Consider the following 26,057-nt stretch of genomic DNA (forward strand, 5'->3'; position numbering starts at 1 on the left):
TGTTCCAGAACTGTGAAGGCTTTTTTAGATGTCGTTTGGCAAACTCTAATCTGGCCTTCCTGTTTTTGAGGCTCACCAATGGTTTCCATCTTGTGGTGAACCCTCTGTATTCACTCTGGTGAAGTCTTCTATTGATTGGTGACTTTGACACACATACACCTACCTCCTGGAGAGTGTTCTTGATCTGGTCAACTGTTGTGAAAGGTGTTTTCTTCACCAAGGAAATAATTCTTCGGTGTTTTCCGTGGTCTTCCGGGTCTTTTGGTGTTGCTGAGCTCACCGGTGCGTTCCTTCTTTTTAAAAATGTTCCAAACAGTTGTTTTGGCCACGCCTAATGTTTTTGCTATCTTTCTGATGGGTTTGTTTTGTTTTTCAGCCTAATGATGGCTTGCTTCACTGATAGTGACAGCTCTTTGGATCTCTTCTTGAGAGTTGACAGCAACAGATTCCAAATGCAAATAGCACACTTGAAATTAACTCTGGACCTTTTACCTGCTCATTGTAATTGGGGTGATGAGGGAATAACACACACCTGGCCATGGAATAGCTGAGAAGCCAATTGTCCCATTACTTTCGGTCCCTTAACAAGTGGGAGGCACATATGCAAACTGTTGTAATTCCTACACCGTTCACCTGATTTAGATGTAAATACCCTCAAATTAAAGATGACAGTCTGCAGTTAAAGCACATCTTGTTCGTTTCATTTCAAATCCATTGTGGTGGTGTATAGAGCCAAAAATGTTAGAATTGTGTTGATGTCCCAATATTTATGGACCTGACTGTACGCCTTCTAACCTAACCCAGCCTGCTAGGCCATACCCTCCACCGACCCAGCTATATAAAATACACAAACCATGCTTTTGGAGTCAAAATGGCCATAGCAGGCTTTTATTAACCAATAAATTATATCAACATAAATAACATAACATTCCAAATTATCAACAGAGGAAAAATGTGGTGGTCATTTGAGGGCCATAAACCCAACTTCACTTTTGTGGAAAACATTCCTTCAACTTAGGCCCCCAGCCGCAACCCATCGGCTCGGGGACAATCCTACTTATCCCTAGCCGCAACCCACCGGCTCGGGGAAAATCCTACCTATCCCCAGCCGCAACACACCGGCTCGGCGACAATCCTACTTATCCCCAGCCTCAACACACCGGCTCGTGGACAATCCTACTTCTCTCCAGCCGCAACCCACCGGCCCGGGGACAATCCTACTTATCCCCAGCCGCAACCCACTGGCTCGGGGACAATTCTACTTATCCCCAGCCGCAACTCACCGGCTTGGGGACAATCCTACTTATCCCCAGCCGCAACCCACCGGCTCGGGGACAATCCTACTTATCCCCAGCCGCAACACACCGGCTCGGGACAATCCTACTTATCCCCAAGCCTCAACACACCGGCTCGTGGACAATCCTACTTCTCTCCAGCCGCAACCCACCGGCTCGGGGACAATCCTACTTATCCCCAGCCGCAAACCACTGGCTCGGGGACAATCCTACTTATCCCCAGCCGCAACCCACCGGCTCGGGGACAATCCTACTTATCTCCAGCCAAAACCCACCAACTCAGGGACAATCTTAATTATCTCCACCCAAAACACACCAGCTCCGGGACAATCCTACTTATCCCCTGCCGCAAACCACCTGCTTGGGGACAAACCTACTTATCCCCAGCTGCAACCCACCAGCTCCGGGACAATCCTATTAATCCCCAGCCGCAACACACCGGCTCGGAGATAACCCTACTTTTCCGCAGTGACCACCATTTTACCTATTCCGAGTTAACCCCTTGGAATGTACCAAGGTCCGCATACCACTGATGGGTCCCGAATCTGTCTCCATCCAGAATTCTTTCCTCCTCCAAAGACCAACCACCACCAAGGCCGCTGTGGCAATCAAAACCAAAGCACGAAAAGGAGGGAGGGTGGCAAGCTTCTTCTTCTTCCAAAATTCCCCCACTGGACTTCCTGAGGTCAGACACTCCTTTTCCTCCCTGGGAGACCCTCCCCAACATCCTTAATCCAATAAAGTAAGCCATTATCCCCAAAAACTTCCTACCCATCATTTAACCCTCTGTTGTCCCTCTATTCCCCTTAGTCATGTCCTCCCTGCACTTATTTTTTATTTTTTTTTTGCTCTGGGCCTACATTTTTGTTACATCCCTCCAATTGCAGAGCATTGATCCAGCATAGAAGTAAAAGTTTGTGGTGGAAGTAAATTCACAGCATTTATAAAGCTGGTTTTAGGAAGGCCAGAAAATGTGATTATCTCTGCTTTTTCTAGATGACATCAGAAACTTCCTCCGTCAGCTGTCTGCGTATGACGATCCATCACTGAGGAGGATACACGAGTTTTACAGAGATGATCTGACCTACATCCTGGAGAACATGAACCCTCGTTCCATCCTGGTAGAACTACAATCTCGGAAAGTTTTAAACACGGATGTAAGATATTTCTACATTTCATACAGTAAAATACAGTATGTGTGGTACAGGGGAACTCCATATAAAGCACCCAATCCTTTATAATTGTACACCAAATCACTCCATACTGATCATAAATAACTGAACTTTATAATAATCCACAAGATAAATGTGATCATATCAGCACTTCATTACATCCCACATACAACTTTTAAAGCCATTTACACAACTGTTGCCACCAGAATATAATTATTTTTTTTAAAAAAGCAAAGATGACTGTATGTGTATGTTGTCCGCGGTGTTATGTTGTTTCTTTTCACATCACAGAAGCCTCACATCCATGACTCCATATACATATTAGACATCCCACATGGAAGAAACATATATTTGAAATATTATAATTTTGGCCCTATTCAGTATATTTTAATAAATATATATACAGTGAAGGAAACAAGTATTTGATCCCCTGCTGATTTTGAATGTTTGCACATCTCACAAAGAAATGATCAGTCTAAAAATCAGATGGTAGGTGTATTGTAACACTGAGAGACAGAATATCAACAAAAAAATTCAGCAGAAATGCATGTCTAACAAATGATGACTGATTTGCATGTTCATGAGGGAAATAAGTATTTGATCCCCTTCACAAAACATGACTTAGTACTCGGTGACAAATCCCTTGTTGGCAATCACAGGTCAGATGTTTCCTGTAGTTGGCCACCAGGTTTGCACACATTTCAGGAGGGATTTTGGCCCACTCCTCTTAGCAGATCCTCTCCAAGTCATTAAGGTTTGGTGGCTGACGTTTGGCAACTCAAACTTTCAGCTCCCTCCACAGATATTCAATCGGATTTTCAACCAGGACCTTAATGTGCTTCTTCTCGAGCCACTCCTTTGTTGCCTTGGCCAGGTTTTTTTAGGTCATTGTCATGCTGGAACACCCATCTTTGACCCATTTTCAATGCCCTGGCTGAGGGAAGAAGGTTCTTACACAAGATTTGACGGTACATTGCCCCGTCCATCGTCCCTTTGATGCGGTGCAGTTGTCCTGTCCCCTTAGCAGAAAAACACCCCCAAAGAAGAATGTTTCCACCACCATGTCTGACAGTTGGGATGGTGTTTTTGGGGTCATAGGCAGCATTCCTCCTCCTCCAAACACGGCAAGTTGAGTTGATGCCAAAGAGTTTGATTTTGGTCTCATCTGACCACAACACTTTCAACCAGTCCTCCTCTGCATCATTCAGATGTTCAGTGGCAAACTTCAGACGGGCTGGACATGTGCTTTCTTGAGCAGAGGGACCTTGCGGGCACTGCAGGTTTTCAGTCCTTGTCGGCGTAGTGTGCTACCAATTGTTTTCTTGGTGACTGTGGTCCCAGCTGCCTGGAGATCATTGACAAGATCCTCATGTGTAGTTCTTCCTCACTGTTCTCATGATCATTGACACTTCACGAGGTGAGATCTTGCATGGTGCACCAGACCTAGGGAGACTGACACTTGTTTTGTGTTTCTTCCATTTGTGAATGATTGCACCAACTGTTGTCACCTTCTCACCAAGCTGCTTGGCCATAGTTTGGTAGCCCAGTCCAGCCTTGTGTAGGTCTACCATCTTGTCCCTGACATCTTTGGACAGCTCTTTGATCTTTGCCATGGTGGAGAGTTTGGAATCTGATTGTTTGATTGCTCCTGTGGACAGGTGTCTTTTATACAGGTAACAAAATGAGATTAGCAGCACTCCCTTTAAGAGACTTCTTCTAATCTCAGCTTGTTACCTGAATGAGAGACACCTGGGAGCCAGAAATCCTGCCGAATGATAGGGGATCATATACTTATTTCCCTCATGAACATGTAAATCAGTGCATCATTTGTTAGATGCATTTCTGCTGAATTTTTTGTTGCTATTCCGTCTTTCATTGTTACAATATACCGAACATTCGATTTTTAGACTGATCATTTCTTTGTGAGTGGGCAAATATTCAAAATCAGCAGGGGATCAAATACTTATTTCCTTTACTATATATATATATATATATATATATATATATATATATATATATATACTGTATGTTGAGATGCATTTATACTACAGAATATATGAAAAATATTTTTAAAAATAAATTTTCAAATATACTGTATGTCTTTAAAAATACATTTAATCTACATTTTTGGAATGCATTTACAAATATATGTTAAAATTACTTTTTAATATTTTAAAAAAATCTGAAGAGTATTTAAAAAACATATTTTTAAAAATATTTTTCAAATATTTTGTAATATATAAAAAACGCATTTCAACATGCAGTGTGTGTGTGTATATGTATATGTGTATATATATATATATATATATATAAAAATATATTTTGAAATACATACTGAATACGGCCAAAATTGTAGTATTTCAAATATATGTCAATATATTTGGGAATGATATTTTTAAATTATATTTCAAATATATTTTTCTTCCATCTGGGTGATACCTCTTCCTATCGCTCTCTGCATGTTCATTGGGGGCAAGCAGCAAATATCGCCCAACTTGATTTTGCTGTGAAATTTTTCCAAAAATTGTCTCAAAATTATTTAAAAAAAAAAGTTTTCTTTTGAAAGCTATAAGCATGACTGGCCTAGCAACATTGAATTGATGTTTTGTAGCATCTAGAATAAAAAGCTTTTAAAAAATTAAAAAAAGAAACAAAAATGTAATTTAAAATATGCAAAAAAGGTATAAAAAATAGGCGGTCGAGTAATCATGTCTTTGCTTGACCTGCTGATCACATGCCTTATAATCAACTCCATGTAAAAGTGAGTAAGTAGTGAGATAATCACACTGACCTCCATGCTCCCAATTCTCTGATTTCTGAAAGTTCTGCTCTAAGCGATCTCCGGGAGTTGAACCTTTCTATTAAATGCTGTAAATCAATAAAATAATATATGCTTACTGTTCATTTTTTTTTATAAAGCACTTCCAGCTCCAACAACAACCTTTTTTTGGCTATTATTATTATACAGTATTTATATAGCGCTAAAAGGTTTGCTCAGCGCTGTACATTATAGTGGGGGACAGTACATGAGACAATACAGTAACAAAACAGAACACGAGGGATTTAGGGGCCCTGCTCTTTCGAGCTTTCAATCTAGGAGGGAGGGGATAGTGGTACAGGAGGAAGTGGCTGTGGGAAATGGAGTGGAGGAGATTGGCTGTTAGGTGAGGGCGGGGTATGCTTCCCTGAAGAGATTGGTTTTCAGGGTATGCCTAATGCAGGCCATAGATGGGTCGAAAATCGGCCGATTTTTCTTTTAAAAAACGAAAAATCGGTCGTTCAAGTGGCCGACGTTACCACCAATGGTAAAAAAAATCGGCCGATTTTCATCCCGTCTACAGCCGGCAAAAAGTGTCCCTGCAGAGAGCTCTGCTATTTCTTTGACAGTTCCTTGACATTTACAGAGGTTGCAACAATGTATCTATTTGTATCCATTTAGGATACAGATGTTTTTATTCGGAAACAAATAGATACAATGTTGCAACCTCTGTAAATGTCAAAGAAATAGCGGAGCTCTCTGCAGAGACGCTTTTTGCCGGACTGGAATTCCTTTTATTTTTCATCCTTCTTCTTCTCCTTCTTCATCATCATCCTCTTCTTCTTCTTCATCATCATCCTCTTCTTCTACTTCTTCATCATCATCATCATCCTCTTCTTCTTCTTCTTCATCATCATCCTCTTCTTCTACTTCTTCATCATCATCCTCTTCTTCTTCTACTACTTCTTCATCATCATCATCATCCTCTTCTTCTTCATCATCATCATCCTCTTCTTCTTCTTCTTCTTCATCATCCTCTTCTTCTACTTCTTCATCATCATCCTCTTCTTCTTCATCATCATCCTCTTCTTCTTCTTCGTCGTCATCATCCTCTTCTTCTACTTCTTCATCATCATCCTCTTCTTCTTCTACTTCGTCGTCGTCATCATCCTCTTCTTCTTCGTCATCATCATCATCCTCCTCTTCTTTTTCTTCACCATCATCATCATCCTCTTCTTCTTCGTCATCATCATCCTCTTCTTCTACTACTTCTTCATCATCATCATCCTCTTCTACTTCTTCTTCGTCATCATCATCCTCTTCTTCTTCTTCTTCATCATCATCATCCTCTTCATCTTCTTCATCATTATCCTCTTCTTCTACTTCTTCATCATCATCCTCTTCTTCTTTTTCATCATCATCCTCTTCTTCATCATCATCATCATCCTCTTCTTTTTCTTCATCATCATCAGCATCCTCTTCTTCTTCGTCATCATCATCCTCTTCTTCTTCTTCTACTTCTTCATCATCATCATCCTCTTCTTCTTCATCATCCTCTTCTTCTACTTCTTCATCATCATCATCCTCTTCTTTTTCTTCATCATCATCCTCTTCTTCTTTTTCTTCTTCATCATCATCCTCTTCTTCTTCATCATCATCATCATCCTCTTCTTCTTCATCCTCTTCTTCTTTTTCTTCTTTTTGTCTTCCTCTTGCAGGTCACTGCTCATGCGCAGATTTTTTATCGGTAAAAAATCGGCCGATTAGCCCATTATTGCCGCGAAAATCGGCCGATCGGCCGATTTTTTTCCAACTTTCCCGATTAAAAAAAACTGCCAAAATATCGAAAAACGGCCGAACAAATAGCCCACTAACGATCCGAAAATCGGCCGATTTTATTTTCGGCCGAAAAATCGGCCGATTTTCGACCCATCTATGGCCTGCATAAAGGTGAGGAGGGTAGGTGACAGTCTGATGGATTGGGGTAGTGAGTTCCAGAGGATGGGGGAAGTCCTGGAGAAGTCCTGCAGTCGGGCGTGGGAGGTGGAGACCAGGGAGCTAGAAAGTAGGAGGTCTTGTGAGGAGCGAAGATTATGGGTTGGGTGGTATTCGGGTATCAGGTCAGTGAGGTAGTTTGGGCAACATTATGAATGGCTTTGTATGTCAGTGTTCGTAGTTTGAATTTAATGCGTTGGGCAATCGGGAGCCAGTGGAGGGAATGACAGAGGGGGGTGGCAGAAGCGGAGTGGTTGGTGAGGTGGATGAGTCTGGCCGCTGAGTTCAGGATAGACTGAAGCGGGGATAGTCTGCGATGAGGTAGGCCGGTGAGAAGGGAGTTGCAGTAGTCCAGACTTGAGATAATAAGGGAGTGAACGAGTTGTTTAGTAGTGTCTGGGGTTAGGAACGAACGTATTTTGGAGATGTTGCGGAGGTGGAGCCTGCATGAGTTTGCCAATGATTGGACATGGGGTTGGAAGGACAGGTTTGAGTCTAGAGTGACACCTAGGACTTTGGCTTGTGGGGTGGGACTGATGGTGGCGTTGTTGGTCGTGATGGAGAGGATGGGGGGCAGGGGCTGGGGGGAAAATCAGGAGCTCGGTTTTGGAAAGGTTCAATTTGAGGAAATGGGTCGACATCCAGTCTGATATGTCATTCATTAGGTGGGTGATACGGGCAGAGACTGAAGGGGTGAGGTGAGGGGTGGAGAGGTAAATTTGTGTGTCATCGGCATAGAGGTGATAGTTGAAGCCGTGGGAGTTTGCCGAGGGAGGAGGTGTAGATGGAGAAGAGAAGGGGCCCGAAGACAGAGCCTTGGGGGACCCCAACAGAGAGGGGGAGAGAGGGGGAGGTGGTAGCGTTATAGATAACGCTGAAGGAGCGTTGGGATAGATAGGAGGAGAGCCAGGAGAGAACAGAGTCTTTGATGCCAAGGGAGTATAGTTTATTGAGGAGGAGGGGGTGGTTAACTGTGTCGAAGGCCGCGCAAAGGTCGAGGAGTAAGAGGACTGAGTAGTGGCCATTAGCTTTGGCGGTTAGCAGGTCATTAGTGATTTTGAGTAGGGCGGTTTCGGTGGAGTGTAGGGGAAGCCAGACTGTAGTGGATCGAGGAGGTTGTTGTCCTCCTATCTACCATCTCTATATTGCCTGCAGCTCTGTTAGTATCCTAGTCAGGGCTTTTTTTCCTCAAAGAATAGGTGCAGGAGCACCATCCCTTGGTTCCACCAACTACCCACCTCTGAGCACCGTCCCTTGGTTCCACCAACTACCCACCTCTGAGCACCGTCCCTTGGTTCCATCCACTACCCACCTCTGAGCACCGTCCCTTGGTTCCACCCCCTACCCACCTCTGAGCACCGTCCCTTGGTTCCACCAACTACCCACCTCTGAGCACCGTCCCTTGGTTCCACCCCCTACCCACCTCTGAGCACCGTCCCTTGGTTCCACCCACTACCCACCTCTGAGCACCGTCCCTTGGTTACACCCTGTACCCACCTCTGAGCACCGTCCCTTGGCTCCACCCCCTACCCACCCAAGTACCGCTCCTTAGAGAATACAGAGCCAAGTATTATTTTGTATGGAATTTCTTAATGATAAGAAAAACAGTAAAATACTCTGCAGCCAGCAACATTAGCTCCCCCCTCCAGCAACAATAGATTACCCCAGCAACAATGAACCATCACAACAAAATTCCACCCCAGCAAGAATAGACTCCCAGCAGCAAGCATCAATAGACTCCTCCCTAAACATTACTGTAGATCTCTTCTGGCAACAACTGACCTCCCAGAAACAATAGATCCCTCTCTAGCAACAATAGACCACCATGCAAAAATATATCCCCTCTAGTGACAATAGATCCCCAGCAGCCAGCATCAATAGACCCTCCAGCCTCCCTTGCCATTACATACATTAAAGTGTTACTAAACCCACAACAGTATAATCAGTCTGTAGATGCAGTAAAGCATGATTGTTATACTCACTGTGGAACCTAAAGGGTCAATCCTTTGCATTGTGTAAAAAGGCCGTTTGATCCTGTCTTGTTCCTCCCTTTTTCAAGTGACTACCACTTATCTCCTGATAAGACAGACTGAACCGTAGGCATTTTGCACATGCTCAGTTTGGTGTGTATTGCTAGAGAAGTTTTTTTTTTCCTTGGGAGAGTGCTCATCACAGGGCCAATCAGCATTGGTCAGACAGAGGTCTGCATCCTCCTAAAGCAGAAAGAAAACTTCTCCTACAAGCTTTAACCTGTGCTCTGCTGGGCACTGATAGAAGTCCCAAGACTGCTATATACTGCTGATGAGAAAAGGTATTTAGCAGTTTATATTTACTAAAATAATTAAAATAAATGTTGTGTGTACTGTGGTAGACCAGATATAGTGAGTGCGGGGTCCGGGGGGACCAGATATAGTGAATGCAGGGTCCAGGGAGAGCGGATATAGTGAATGCAGGGTCCGGGGAGAGCGGATATAGTGAATGCAGGGTCCGTGGAGACCAGATATAGTGAATGTGAGGTCCAGGAAGACCGGATATAGTGAATGCAGGATCCGGGGAGAGTGGATATAGTGAATGCAGAGTCCAGGGAGAGCGGATATAGTGAATGCAGAGTCCAGGGAGAGCGGATATAGTGAATGCAGGGTCCGTGGAGACCAGATATAGTGAATGTGAGGTCCAGGAAGACCGGATATAGTGAATGCAGGATCCGGGGAGAGCGGATATAGTGAATGCAGAGTCCAGGGAGAGCGGATATAGTGAATGTGGGGTCCGGGGAGAGCTGATATAGTGAATGTGGGGTCCGGGGAGAGCTGATATAGTGAATGCGGGGTCCGAGGAGACCGGATATAGTGAATGCAGGATCCGGGGAGAGCGGATATAGTGAATGCGGGGTCCGGGGAGAGCTGATATAGTGAATGCGGGGTCCGGGGAGACCGGATATAGTGAATGCAGGATCCGGGGAGAGCGGATATAGTGAATGCGGGGTCCGGGGAGAGTGGATATAGTGAATGGGGGGTCCGGGGAGACCAGATATAGTGAATGCGGGGTCCAGGGAGACCAGATATAGTGAATGTGGGGTCCAGGGAGACTGGATATAGTGAATGCAGGATCCGGGGAGAGCGGATATAGTGAATGTGGGGTCCGGGGAGAACAGATATAGTGAATGCGGGGTCCGGGGAGAACGGATATAGTGAATGCGGGGTCCGGGGAGAGCGGATATAGTTAATACGGGGTCCAGGAAGGGCGGATATAGTGAATGCGGGGTCCAGGGTTTAGTAACACTATAAGTGCTGGAGGTACCTGAAGCACGTTCTCGCTGACAAAAAGCCCTGATCCTATTACATCAGCTGGTGTTAGAAGGAGCCTTTCTGAAAAAGCACACAAAAGTCAGGCAGAGTTCAGGCAGTATAACTTCACTATGACAGGATTTACTTTTCTGAACAGAGCGGTCAGAGCAACCAGAATTATTTTTTATGTTTTACCTAATAAAACACAATATATTGAAATTACATTTCTAAATGTGGTAATGGAACAATCATAAGATGTCTTTTTGCAGAAATACCTGTCAATGGAAAAAGATCGCTCTTCCTTCTCTCACACCTTGTTACAAGACATTCAGGATCGGGGAAGAGAAGCTGTGATTGGACTCTGGGAATGTCTCTATATGTTACAGAAAGATCGTCCTCATCCGAATTTATTGGCTGTTCTGGATGAGATCACACAGAGAGGTAACAGGACTTTGTGTTATCAGTCAACATTGTGATAAAATAACGTTCAACATCAATTACCTCAAAATAACTGACACCAATTATGCCAAGTGTAACTCCATTGTTGGCAAACTACACTATCATTGTTCTCTCTTTTCCTCTATGACAGAGTTTCTCTCCTTCCCATTTCCATACAGAAAACCTCGCTGTCACTAGTGAAAAGGCTCGATTATTATTACATGATATTTTATGTACTAGCCTTTTCACTAGTGATCTAAATCAAATCCACCCTGATCCTGAAGGATCCTATTGTGTGCTTGCAGCTGCCGATGGGAGAAAGAGGAGGGAAGCCGGAAGCACTATGGGGGTGGGGCACGCGGGGGGGCCTGGCCAGCAGGGGGAAATGTATGGTGCACAGGGAAGATGATCATTGGGTGCAGCAGGAGGCAATTACTAGAACCAATCCCCTGTATGGCTCTCTCTGCAGCAGCTGAAAGCCAGCAGAAGGGAGAGAAGAAGAGGGCAGGGCAAAATGCGTCCCCCCGTCCCGGTTTATAATGTGTAAGCTTAGAGGATCCTATGTCCAGCTGTCACACACTTGTTAAAATCACTGCCACTACTCCTGTCAGGCTTGTAACTGATGGAAGGAGCCCCCATCCCTACAGAAAACCACTGTGCCTCATGGAAGATACATTCAGAAAGACAGGATAAAGTGGAATGATTATCAGAGAGAGGCAGGGGGGAGGAGTATACACAAGTATGGTGAGAGAAAGAGCTCAGCTTAGACAGGAGGAGGAGGTAGCTTAACCCCTTCAATACCGGGCACTTTTCCCCCTTCCTGCCCAGGCCATTTTTCACGTTTCAGCGCTCTCACACTTTGAATGACAATTGCGCGGTCATACAACATTGTACCCAAACTAAAATTTTATCATTTTCTTCACACAACTAGAGCTTTCTTTTGGTGGTATTTAATCATCGCCCGGGTTTTTATTTTTTGCTAAAAAGACCAAAAATTTTGAAAAAAAAACATGTTTTTCTTTGTTTCTGTTATAAAAGTTTGCAAATAAATAATTTGTTCTTCATAATTTAGGCCGAGATGTATTCTGCTACATGTCTTTGGTGAAAATAACCCAAATTAGGATGTATTATTTAGTTTGTAGGAAAGTTATAGAGTTCACAAACTATGGTATAGATCGGAATATTGATCAATCCTGAAGTACTGACAGCCAATCTAATTTCTTGAGGTCCAAGAATGTCAGAATAGTACAGATATCCCCCAAATGTCAGGACAGTACAGATATCCCCCCAAATGTCAGGACGGTACAGATATCCCTCAAATGTCAGAACGGTACAGATATCCCCCAAATGTCAGGACAGTACAAATATCCCCCAAATGTCAGAACAGGACAGATATCCCCCAAATGTCAGGACAGTATAGATATCCCCCAAATGTCAGGACAGTACAGATATCCCCCAAATGTCAGGACAGTACAGATATCCCCCAAATGTCAGGACAGTCCAGATATCCCCCAAATGTCAGGGCGGTACCGATATCCCCCAAATGTCAGGACAGTACAGATATCCCCCAAATGTCAGGACAGGACAGATATCCCCCAAATGTCAGAACAGTACAGATATCCCCCAAATGTCAGAACAGGACAGATATCCCCCAAATGTCAGGACAGTACAGATATCCCCCAAATGTCAGGACAGTACAGATATCCCCCAAATGTCAGAACAGGACAGATATCCCCCAAATGTCAGGACAGGACAGATATCCCCCAAATGTCAGAACAGGACAGATATCCCCCAAATGTCAGGACGGTACCGATATCCCCCAAATGTCAGGACAGTACAGATATCCCCCAAATGTCAGGACAGGACAGATATCCCCCAAATGTCAGAACAGTACAGATATCCCCCAAATGACCCCTTTTTGTAAAGTAGACAGTCCGACGTACGTCATAAGAGGAATGGCAAGTTTTTTGAAGTTGTATTTTATTGTCATAAGTTTTCAGAAAATGAAAAAATTAAAAAAATTATTTTCACTATTTTTTTTTTACATACTGTCACCAGTGCAGTACAGCGTCATCATATAACTGGCATGGCGGTGATCAGGGACACTGACTGGTGACAGTATGAAAAAAAATATATATATATATTTTTTATTTTTTTTATTATTATTTTTTTTTTTCCAAGATTTTTTTTTTTTTCAAGATTTTTTTTTCATATTTTACTATGACCAAAGTAGTACAATGTTACCATAGTAACATTGTACTACTTTGGGAAAGTGATCAGTTTTTTTTTTTTTTTTTTTTTATACACAATTTGCTTATAGCAAAGAATTACTTTGCTAAAAGCAAGCATTTACCTGAATGACATCGATTCATTCAGGTTTTTTATTTATTTATTTTTTGTGCTTAGCTGTGATTTGGCCACAGCTAATCACATGACATGTGCATATACAACTGTCATGTGACCTGCTGTGATTGGTCACAGCAGGCCACATAGTACCGGCAACAGGGGCCGGTACTCAGATCTGTCATCGGCCGTGTCCGAGGTACACGGCCGGTGATAGAACGTGCCGCTGCGCGGCTCTGCAACCACGCGAACTGCGCATGTGCGGGAGTACGCCAAATGGCGTACACCCCAGAAAGCTAATGCATTTTTGCGGCCGCCAAACGGCTATAGGCCGGGTGGCTAATGGTTAAAGACACAGAGCAATAATAAACAAGTAATGGTCACAGAAAAATAATAATAAAAGAAATAGTGTAACACAACACTACTATAATATTTCACCGTGACAATTGGTGCTATGCAGGCCATACATGGGTCAAATTCTGTACACATTTCTTTAGAAAATCCGAAATTTCATGCATTTTGGAATCCGATGGTGTCACTATTGATTTCGAAATTCGACCAACCAGGCCTTCAATTTCACCTCATTGTTGCTACAGAAAAGAATTTTTGTGGCCAAGAGTTTTCTTTTCTTTCCAGGTCACAGCTCAAGCTCATTTCTTTTTTGATTGTATTTCTCGCACGATTCTCCCATCATTAATGAGAAATTTGTTCGTTTTTCAAAAACGTTTCCAACATGCCCAATCGCTCAAATTTGATTCGGCCACTCAAATGGTTGCATGAAAATCATCTGTTTCTGTGGCCCCACAAATGGTGCGAAATTCGAATGCAAATTCTCAGAAAAGATTTTCGAAAGAACATTCTTTCGGAAATCGAACCATGTATGGCTGGCTTAATTTTTTTTTTCTATTACATTTCTCACACGATTCTCCTATCATTGATCAGAAATTCGTTTGTTTTTCAAAAAATTTTCAACATGCCCGAGAACTCAAATGGTGGCACAAAAATGGTGCCTCAATGGTGTGGCCCACTAATTGTGCGAAATTAGAATTAAAACTCTTAGAAAATTTTTTCAAAGAAAATTCTTTCGACGTTCAACCCGTGTATGGCCGGCTTAGAGGAGAGGAAGCAGCAGTGAGCGGTCCTTATTACAGAAAACTCCTGCACAGACTAAAGTCTCACACTGATTACTGCACAGATCTGGAAGAACACAAAGCATACCAAGATTCAAGGAACAATACACAGGATGAATATATTCATACAATATTTCCTTATCCCCGAGTTCAGCTTTAATGTATTTTCTTTTGTTTGGACATAAATCTAATGTGTAGTTTGTGAAAGGTCAGCTTCAATCATACATGACTCAGACCGGTCATCTTCTATTCCTCTGTATAGGTGATCGTCTGGTGGATCAGATTCTGCTGGATGAACTCGGACACTTGCTAACTCCGAAGCTAAGAGGTAAAAAAAAAAAAAAACACATTATACATTTATATGTTATAAAACACGGGATCAGATTCTGCAGGATTCTCGGAATGAATGAATGAACTGCAATTCCCAACAGCCTTAGTGGCCGTGGGCTTGTAGTGTTCAATGAACAACCACGACGCTCCACAGTTCATTCAAGATTCCTGTTAGTATATCTGCTTGTCTGTACATCCCATACACCCCATATAAAAAAGTCAGGAGGTATGATAGAAGTGTATCAGCGCAATAACTGCTGAGAGTGAATGGTAGTCTAATGATGGTGGTCCATGTAGCACTGATGGCAAAGCTTCAAAATAGGATGTAACAGACTCTGTAGATGAGAGAAGAAGAGAAGCGCCTCTAAGTGCAATATGGCTCTTTATTGAAGGTTAAGTGTAGGAACACTCACATAAATAAATTGAATATAGGCATAAAAACCGTGGTGGATGAGTAGGGTAATCTTCAGGGTGAGAAGTCGTCAACTACTGCAGTGTGTAGCGGTCAGCTTATCGCTGGAACAGCGTGGTGGCTGGAGGAGAGCAGCGGTGGGGCTGGTCAGCATGCACGTCCTCCCTCTGAGCTTGGTGGAACGCACGCTGGAGTGCAGTGGTGGCGTGGCCGTGATGACGTCAGACACCCAGGATGCACTGCGACGCGTTTCGGAGTATGCACTGGCCGTGGAAGGCGGAAGTGCGCTCCTTTTTCAAGCAGGGGGAGGTGGAGATGCGGAATTGATTATATATGGAGCAGGGGGCCAATTAAGCAATTAAACAATTGTACAAATGGAGGCAATATATCAATGGGGAAGCGTGTGTAAATAAATAAATAAAAACATGTAGAAAATGGTTTGCCATTAATGGGGAAGCATACATAGATGGAGGCCATATGAAAAGAAAGAGAAAGAAAAGAAAAAAAGAAAGAAAAGAAAAAGTGTGATTTACCACTGTCCAAAATGAAAAAATGAAAAAATTGAGGGAGGGGAAAAAAGAAAGGAAAGAGAAAATGAAAAAAGTGATGAAAAAATGAAAAATATGAAAAAATGAATAAAGACGAGAGAAAAAAAAAATAATTAAATTCAAAATGGATGAAAAATGTGTAAGTTATGGGTGAAAATAAAATAAAAAGATTTTGATGAACAATAGATTTTGGATGAAAAATAGATAGAAGATTTGGGGAAAAAAAAAAAAAGTTATTATTATAATTATATAGGGGTCGTTGAAAAATGTAATGTTTTTTATAAATGTAAATCGAAATAAAGGATGAAAAATGAATAATGGTGAAAATATTTTTTAAATGGTGAAAGAATGTTTTTATATATTTGGGTAAAAAATATTTATTTGGGTAAACAATATTTTGGGTAAAGAATAATAATAATAAAAAATAATAATAAATAATAAAAATTAAGAATAAAGATTAATTATAAAAAATAATTGTGAGGAATAAGAGTTATACCTATTGGATCAGGATGATGGGAGAGAGAAAAAAAAAAAGGGGTACATTTAATTGGTTCTGTATGGGCTAAAGATTATGTCTGAATGGATAAAAAAGGTGATTATATTATAGTGTTAATGTCTAATTCCTCGTTGAGCCCACCTGGGGACAATGTGTCTAATATGAATATCCAATATGTTTCTTGTGAACAGAGTTTAATGAAGCGTTCAGACTCTGAAAGATTGTTGGGGATGGATTCTAAACCCCAAACTGTTAGGCCGTCAGTGGATTTTTGATGGTATTCTAGAAAATGCCGGGGGACACTGTGTTTGTCCTTACCATCTTCAATAAGCCGTCTGTGTTCGCCAAATCTGGCGCAGAGGGGCCTGATGGTACGTCCCACATATAGGAGGCCACAGGGGCAGGATAAGCAATAAATCACATGGTCCGTGGAGCAATTGTAAAATTCTTTTAATGTGTAGGTTTTTCCTTTTGTGGTGAAGGTTTTGTTGGTTATGTGTTGTAGAAGACACTGGTAGTGATAGCAGAATTCAGACTTTACTTGTGTGGCTTAAGTTACAAACATACAGAGCACATTTCTCAGCAGACAGATTACAGACTCATTACTTCCTGAAGAGATGATAGAGAAAAAGCAACAAACAAGTTTTCAGATATACACAACTAGTAACCTTTAGCGTACAGTTCCATCTACTGGTCAAGTGATATTAACACAGAAATACTATATATAGTACATTATAGTACATGCTGTTGCATTCCCAACACCCCTTCTCAACGGCATGTGCATAATTATATGACATTTAGTCTCTTTTGTAGAAAACAATGACGTTCCCTTGTTTTGGACAATCTGGTTCCATTGGTGTTTTCGCTTCCTTTGCATCTTGCATGTGAAACTGTTCTAACATTTCTGTAATTTTCTGACTTTGGTTAAGAAGATAGCTTCCATCCTCTTCCCGCTCTATTTGAATTCCTAGGTAGTGAGTAATGTTCCCCAACTCTTTAATTTCAAAATTTTGTTTCAGTTTGTGAACTATTTGGTCATAGTCCCCTTCTTGTTCAAAACACGTCAAGATGTCATCGACGTATATTAGGATGTATGTCCATTTGTTCTCTTGATTCTTTGAATACAGACATGGATCTGCTTTACTTTTTGAGAACCCTTCCTTTCTGAGTATTTCGTTCACTTTTTCATTCCATGCTCTCGCTGCTTGCTTGAGCCCGTAGATGCTCTTTTGCAGTCTGCATACAAGGTTCTTTTCTTTCTCAAATCCTGGTGGCTGTTCCATGTACAGATCCTCCTTGATGTCTCCATACAAAAAGGCAGTTTTGACATCTAGGTGCTTTACTTGCATTCCCTTTCCGGCAGCAATACTAAGGAGTGTTCTTATAGTAGAATGTTTCACAACTGGAGCAAATGTCTCATCGTAATCTTCTCCAAATTTCTGGGAGTATCCCTTGGCAACTAATCTTGCTTTGTATCTAAAGATGTTTCCTTCTGTATCATATTTCACTTTAAAAGTCCATTTGCTTCCGATGGTTTTGTGACCAGGAGGGAGTTCTGTTAGTGACCAAGTTTTATTTTCTTGAAGTGATTTTATTTCTTCTTCAGCTGCTTTTCTCCACTGATCGGCTTCCCTTCTTGGCAAAGTTTCTATGTTTTCCCAGGATGTTGGCTCATGTGTTTGATGTGTTTTAGCAGCGTATGATAACCTGCGGGGTGGTATCCCTTTTGTCATTCGTGAGGATCTTCTGATTTCTTGTTGTTCAGTGGGTTCTATTGGCTCGTTGATTGTAAGTTCCACTTCTTGTTCTGGCTCTTGTCCTGCTTCGCATGGGTCAGTGTCTCTTGCCGATTCAGCGCATAAATCCTCTCCACATTTTTCAAGAATTGTATTATCTGATGCTTCACTTTCATCAAAATAAACACTGCGGCTTACTGTGACCTTGTTGGTCTTTGGACAAAGGATTCTATATCCCTTACTCTGCTCACTGTAGCCCACCAGAATGCCTTCTATGGCTTTGTTCTCCAACTTGGAGCGTTTCTGACTTGGAATGTGGGCATATGCTTTACAGCCGAACACTCTGATGTGTCCTACGTTAGGTTTTGATCCATTCCACATTTCATATGGTGTACTCTCAATAGCTTTTGATGGGAGCCTGTTTTGTAGGTATGTTGCAGTCATTATTGCTTCTCCCCAGTATTTGTTAGGTAAGCCAGCGTCCGTAATCATACATCTGGTCATTTCTACAAGAGTGCGATTCTTTCTTTCCGCTACACCATTTTGCTCGGGAGTGTATGGTACAGTTGTTTGGTGTATAATACCTTGTTTCTTTAGGTATGATTCCATCTCTTTATTCATATATTCCCCTCCATTGTCGGTGCGTATTATTCCAGGTTTCCTTTGGAACTTGTTGCTTGTCATGGCTACAAACTCTTGAAGTTTTTCTAATGTCTCACTTTTGTGCTTCATTAGATACGTTATTGTGTACCGGGAATAATCGTCGATGAAAGTTAGTAAATATCTGTTCCCGCCAGGTGTGATGGTTTTCATTGGTCCGCACACATCACTGTGTATCAGTTCCATGGGTTTAATGGTTTTACTCTGACTGGTCTGTGGAAGAGAGGTTCGGGTGGCCTTTGCTTTGATGCAACACGTGCACTTGCTGAGTGTGTGGCAAGGCAATATTTTCATGTCTGCTGATAGACTTCTCTTTGCAAAGTCCTTTATAGCTTCTGGGTTTCGATGCCCCAATCTTCTATGCCACAGGTGGATGCACTTGTCATGTGGGTTATGAGTTGCCGCATTAGCCTTCTCACTTTCAGTGACGAGTTTGTACAGATGTTCATTTAATCTTCCTCTTGCTAAAATTTGCTTTCCATTTTGAATTGTGCATTCATCACCTCTGAACTGGACAGTGAGTCCATTGCTTGCAAGGGTTTTAACTGATAGGAGGCTTCCTTCTAGGCTTGGAACATATAGAACATTCTTTACAAGGATGCTCTGCTTGCCCCCTGATGGCGTTTTGCAGTTCAGAAATCCCTGACCTTTACCTTTCGCTGTAATACTGTTCCCATTTGCTAGGAAGACTTTATCTTTTACACTAAAATCAATTTCTGTGAAGAATGTCTCGTCGCTTGTCATGTGACTTGATGCCCCTGAATCAATGTACCATCCATGTGAGGTACTATTCTGAGTCACTTTAAAAGTACCTCTCCATGATGCACTTTCATTGTCTTTCATGACTGCTTTAGCTCTTTCTCTTGTGGGTAGCTCCCGCTTTCGCTGCTCAGCTTTCCATATTGAACAGTTCTTTTTCAGGTGACCGGCCTTTTTGCAGCGAAAACATACCCTGGTTTCTTTGCTTTGTCTTATGCCTTCATGCACCTTCAGAGCTGCCTCTGGTCTCTCGTTCTCTTCACTATGCAAATTTTCCTTTCTTCTGCTGTATTCATCAATTAATTTTCCCTTAACATATTCTAGCGTCAGTTCAGTTTCCGGTCTAGTTTCTAGAGCATTTATAAGGGCACTGTATGATTCTGGAAGGCTGCACAGAAGTATTGACAGAACATGGTTGCTTTTTAATTCTTCACCTATTGCACCCAGCTGGTCCACAATTTCTAGCATAGCATTTACATGTTCACCCATTTCCTGCCCTTTTTCCAGCCTCATCTTATACAGTTTGCGTAGCAGATATAGTTTACTGTTTAGGTTTGCATGTTCATGCAGTCTTTGTAATGCAGTCCACATACCTTTAGCTGTGCTTTCTTTCCTTATATGAATGAGTTGATTGTCCTCCACTAACAGGCTTATGACTGCTTTTGCTTGCCTGTTTTATCTGTCCCATTCTTCCGGGTTGTCATTGGGTCTGTGTGTATCTAGTACCTGCCACAAGTCATCTTTGGATAACAGCATTTCAAGCTTAAACTTCCATAGCTGGTAGTTGGTATTGTTGAGCTTTGCTATTGTAAGCTTCATATCTGAAGCACTTGCCATCTTTCAGTGAATTGGATACAGCTCTTGTTTCCTCACACAGGATTTGATAGGATTTTAAATACAGCACTTACTTGCTTGTAGTTCTCCTTTTTCCAGTGTCTGGAGCTGGGCCCATAACCTGTTGGTTATGTGTTATAGAAGACACTGGTAGTGATAGCAGAATTCAGACTTTACTTGTGTGGCTTAAATTACAAACATACAGAGCACATTTCTCAGCAGACAGATTACAGACTCATTACTTCCTGAAGAGATGATAGAGAAAAAGTAACAAACAAGTTTTCAGATATACACAACTAGTAACCTTTAGCGTACAGTGCCATCTACTGGTCAAGTGATATTAACACAGAAATACTATATACAGTATATTATAGTACATGCTGTTGCATTCCAAACAGGTTTTCTGGCCATGTTGTATAAATTGACAAGTTTTGCATAGAGCTTTATTGCACCTATACATGCCTACAATAGGTACGAGGCACAATGTGTTGGGCGTGTGGGTGGGTTATATTTGCTGGGGGCAATCCTGTTTTTGAGGTTGGTGGCCCTACGGTAGGTGTATTTTTTGTCTAAGACGTCTATTAAATAGGGGTCCTCTAGAAGTATTGGCCAATGCCTATTGATAATGGACTCCATTTTGTGAAAGTGGATGTGGAATTTAGTTATGAATCTGACCTGGTTTGTAGGCTCTGTGGTGTTGTGAGTTGGGAATCTACCCTCTCGGTAGAAGGAGTGGGCATCATCTACCAGCTTGTGTGGGTAACCTTTGTCATGGAATTTTTTAGTTAGAATATTACTCTGTAGGTTATAATCTGAGTCCGTGGTACAGTTTTGTCTGAGACGACAGAATTGTCCTTTGGGTATATTGCGGATCCAATTGGGATGGTGACAACTGTTAGAGTGGAGGTATGAATTGCCAGATACGGGTTTGAAATGATTCTTTGTATATATTAACCACTTGCCTACCGGGCACTTATACCCCCTTCCTTACCAGGCCAATTTTCAGCTTTCAGCGCTGCCGCACTTTGATTGACAATTGCGCGGTCATGCAACATTGTACCCATATGAAATTTTGATCATTTTTTTCTCACAAATAGAGCTTTCTTTTGGTGGTATTTAATCGCCACTGGGCGCTTTACTTTTTGCGCTATAAATTAAAAAAAGTGCAAAAAATTTGAAAAAAAAAAAAAAGTTTATTTGTTTCTTTTATAAAATTTTTCAAACAGGTATTTTTTCTCCTTCACTGATTTGCGTTGATGAGGCGGCACTGATGGGCACTGATAGGCGGCACTGATGGGCACTGATAGGCAGCACTAAAGGGCACTGATAGGCAGTACTAATGAGGTGGCACGGATAGGCGGCACTGATAGACAGCACTAATTAGGGGTCACGGATAGGCGGCACTGATATGCAGCACTGATAGGCGGCACTGATAGGTGACACTGATGATGGGTACTGATAGACGGCACTGACTGGCATCACTTCTGGGCACTGACTGGCGGCACTGACTGGCACAACCCCTGGGCACTGACTGGTGGCACTGACTGGCAGCACTGGTGGACGGCACTGGTGGGTGGGCACATGTGGGTGGCACTGGTGGGTGGGCACATGTGGGTGGCACTGGTGGGCACAGGTGGGTGGCACTGGTGGGCACAGGTGGGTGGGCACAGGTGGGTGGCACTGCTGGGCACATGTAGGTGGCACTTCTGGGCACAGGTAGGTGGCACTGCAGAGTGGCACAGGTGGGGGCACTGCTGGGCACAGGTGGGGGCACTGCTGGGCACAGGTGGGGGCACTGCTGGGAATGGGTGGGCGGGGCTAGTGGGCGCACTGCTGATCGGAAATGCGGGGGTCACTGCTGGGCACCGATCATCAGGGCACTGATCATCAGTGCCCTGATGATCGGTGCCGATCCCCGCTCTGACAACTGCCGGTTCTCGGCAGTACTTTCCTCACGATCTGACAGCGTGAGGAAAGTGCAGCCGAGAACCGGCACTTGCATTTTCCTGTGATCAGCGTGTCATTGGACACCGCTGATCACGTGGTAAAAGGCCGGTGGGATCGGCCTTTCACCACATCTCGTGATCAGCTGTGTCCGTAGGACACAGCGATCACGGAGATCGCCGGGTGCGCGCCCCCTGCGCGTTCTGGGAGGACGTCATATGACGTCCACTCAGAACTGGCCGGCCGCGGTGAAGCCGTCTTTCGGCTATGCGCGGTCGGCAAGTGGTTAAAAGATCGTTGTGGTATAGTTCGAGGTCAAGGAATACAAGAGTATGTTTATCATGAGTGGAGGTGAACGAAAGGCCAAAGGGATTGGCGTTACATTGGGTAACGAACTGGTCTATGTGTGTCATGGGGCCATCCCAAATAATGATGATGTCATCGATGTAGCGGCCGTAAAAAATGATGTGTGAGGCGAAAGGATTGTTTTGCCATATGTGTTGGTCCTCCCAGAAGCTCATGGTGAGGTTGGCATATGAGGGTGTAAAATTGGCCCCCATGGCTGTGCCTTGAATTTGTAGTTAGAATTCCGGGTTAAATGTAAAATAGTTGTGTTTGAGGCAAAATGTAGTAGCGTCTACTATGAAAGATGATTGTCTTGGATGGAGTGATGGGTCTAGGGATAAGTAATGTTGGATGGTGGTGATACCTACATCGTGCGGTATGGAGGTGTACAGAGAACAGACATCTAACGAGACCCAGCAGAAATTGGGTTCCCAGGAGTATGCTTTCAGTAACTTTAGCAAGTGCCCACTGTCATGAATGTATGAATTTTGGGCTTGTGCAAGGGGTTGTAAAAAGTGGTCGATGTATTGGGAGAATCCGCTGGTGATGCTACCTGTGGCTGCTACAATTGGTCTACCGGTTGGATTATTTGGATTTTTGTGCACTTTGGGGAGAAAATAGAAGTACGGGGTGTTGTAGAAGTCTTTAGATAAAAAGGAGGATTCTTGTTTAGTTATAATACCATCACGTAAGGCCGTGTTCGTTAGTAGTAATGCTCCTTGTTTTCATTCGGGTAGCGGATCTTTAGTTAATTTGAGATAGGTGGATGTGTCAGAAAGGAGTCTGTGTGTCTCTCCTATATAGTCAGTGGTGTTAAGAAGTACGATGCCGCCACCTTTATCGGCTGGTTTGATGATAATGTTCTGATTGTTTGACAAAGAAGTGATGGATTCTTTTTCAGTTTTGGATAGATTGGAAGAAGGATGATGGTGGTTACAATTGCATAGTTTGGTAAATTCTGAGTAGACCACTCTATAGAAGCTTTCTAAGTAGGGACCCTTGGAGTGAGTGGGATTAAATACTGATTTGGGTCTAAGCGTGGTGTGGGCTATGGGTGGGGGATTGATGAGGTGTAAGGCAAGTGGAGTGGGTATAAATTCTAAAGGTGGACAATCGTCAGGGTGAGATTCAGCGAGTAATTGTTCTAAGATGTCTAAAACGTCTGAATCAGATGGGGTTGGGAGGTTGATGTCTGTAGTATCAAGTGAGACGTCTGTGGGTTTGGTTTTTTTGGATTGGATGTGAAAGAATCTTTTTAGGGTGAGATTGCGTATAAATTTATTTAGATCTTTGAATAGTGTGAATAGGTTCGGTGGGGAAGTGGGGGCAAAATTTAGACCGCGGTTGAGCAGAGAGATTTCAGTGTGTGATAACTGGCGATTGGATAAGTTGAAGATTTTTACAGTTTGAGGTGTTTGTGTTTTGGTGTGTATTACGGTGTTTGTTTCGTCCCCCCCCTACAACCTCTATGTGTTTTCTTTTTCCGAGAGGGTAGATTCCCAGCTCACAATACCACAGAGCCTACAAACCAGGTCAGATTCATAACTAAATTCCACATCCACTTTCACAAAATGGAGTCCATTATCAATAGGCATTGGCCAATACTTCTAGAGGACCCCTATTTAATAGACGTCTTAGACAAAAAACCCAAATACACCTACCGTAGGGCCACCAACCTCAAAAACAGGATTGCCCCCAGCAAATATAACCCACCCACACGCCCAACACATTGTGCCTCGTACCTATTGTAGGCATGTATAGGTGCAATAAAGCTCTATGCAAAACCTGTCAATCTATACAACATGGCCAGAAAACCTTCACCACAAAAGGAAAAACCTACACATTAAAAGAATTTTACAATTGCTCCACGGACCATGTGATTTATTGCTTATCCTGCCCCTGTGGCCTCCTATATGTGGGACGTACCATCAGACCCCTCTGAGCCAGATTTGGCGAACACAGACGGCTTATTGAAGATGATAAGGACAAACACAGTGTTCCCCGGCATTTTCTAGAATACCATGAAAAATCCACTGACGGCCTAACAGTTTGGGTTTTAGAATCCATCCCCAACAATCTTTCAGAGTCTGAACGCTTCACTAAACTCTGTTCACAAGAAACATATTGGATATTCATATTAGACACATTGTCCCCAGGTGGGCTCAACGAGGAATTAGACATTAACACTATAATATAATCACCTTTTTTATCCATTCAGACATAATCTTTAGCCCATACAGAACCAATTAAATTTATCCTTTTTATTAAATTTACCCCTTTTTTTTCTCTCTCTCCCATCATCCTGATCCAATAGGTATAACTTTTATTCCTCACAATTATTTTTTATAATTAATCTTTATTCTTCTTTTTTTTATTTATTAATTATTATTATTTTTTATTCATTTTAATTTTTTATTATTATTATTCTTTACCCAAAATATTGTTTACCCAAAAAAATATTTTTTACCCAAATATATAAAAACATTTTTTCACCATTATTCATTTTTCATCCTTTATTTCGATTTACATTTATACAAAACATTAAATTTTTCAACGACCCCTATATAATTATAATAATAACTTTTTCTTTTTTTCAAAATCTTCTATCTATTTTTCATCCAAAATCTATTTTTCATCAAAATCTTTTTATTTTATTTTCACCCATAACTTAAAAATGTTTCATCCATTTTGAATTTAATTAATTTTTGTTTTCTTTCTCTCTCTCATCTTTATTCATTTTTTCATATTTTTCATTTTTTCATCATTTTCATAATTTTTTTCATTTTCTCTTTCTTTTCTTTCCTTTCTTTTTTCTCCTCCCTCATTTTTTTCATTTCATTTTTTTCATTTTGGGCAGTGGCAAATCACACTTTTTCTTTTCTTTCTTTTTTCTTTTCTTTCTCTTTCTTTTCATATGGCCTCCATCTATGTATGCTTCCCCATTAATGGCAAACCATTTTCTACATGTTTTTATTTCATTTACACACGCTTCCCCATTGATATATTGCCTCCATTTGTACAATTGTTTAATTGCTTAATTGGCCCCCTGCTCCGTATATAATCAATTCCGCATCTCCACCTCCCCCTGCTTGAAAAAGGAGCGCACTTCCACCTTCCACGGCCAGTGCATACTCCGAAACGCGTCGCAGTGCATCCTGGGTGTCGGACATCATCACGGCCACGCCACCGCTGCGCTCCAGCGTGCGTTCCACCAAGCTCAGAGGGAGGACGTGCACGCTGACCAGCCCCACCGCTGCTCTCCTCCAGCAACCACGCTGTTCCAGCGATAAGCTGACCGCTACACACTGCAGTAGATGACGGCCTCTCACCCTGAAGATTACCCTACTCATCCACCACGGTTTTTATGCCTATATTAAATTTATTTATGTGAGTGTTCCTACACTTAACCTTCAATAAAGAGCCATATTGCACTTAGAGGCGCTTCTCTTCTTCTCTCATACACCCCATATATCCTGTATACCCCATACATCCAGTACACCCCATACACCCAGTACACCCCATACACTCTGTACATGCCTGTACATCCCATACACTCCATACATCTCTTACATCCCCTA

The 26,057-nt window shown here is 42.3% G+C and overlaps 1 protein-coding gene across 1 annotated transcript in view; it reads left to right on the forward strand.

Moving 5' to 3' along the window:
* Window positions 1–2,272: 2,272 nt before the first annotated feature.
* LOC149434339 (NACHT, LRR and PYD domains-containing protein 12-like) overlaps window positions 2,273–26,057 on the forward strand; it is a gene marked incomplete at its 5' end in the record, with an annotated part of 77,188 nt that continues 53,403 nt past the window's right edge. Inside the window, 3 exons of the mRNA XM_089663806.1 lie at window positions 2,273–2,452; window positions 10,774–10,945; window positions 14,678–14,743. Of these exons, the coding sequence (XP_089519932.1) occupies window positions 2,273–2,452; window positions 10,774–10,945; window positions 14,678–14,743 (418 nt within the window). The remainder of the gene's footprint in view (window positions 2,453–10,773; window positions 10,946–14,677; window positions 14,744–26,057) is intronic.

This window comes from Staurois parvus, unplaced genomic scaffold, assembly GCF_062004578.1.
Source record: "Staurois parvus isolate SC_StPar_1 unplaced genomic scaffold, SC_StPar_1.0 ptg001769l, whole genome shotgun sequence".
Taxonomy (NCBI): Eukaryota; Metazoa; Chordata; class Amphibia; order Anura; family Ranidae; genus Staurois; species Staurois parvus.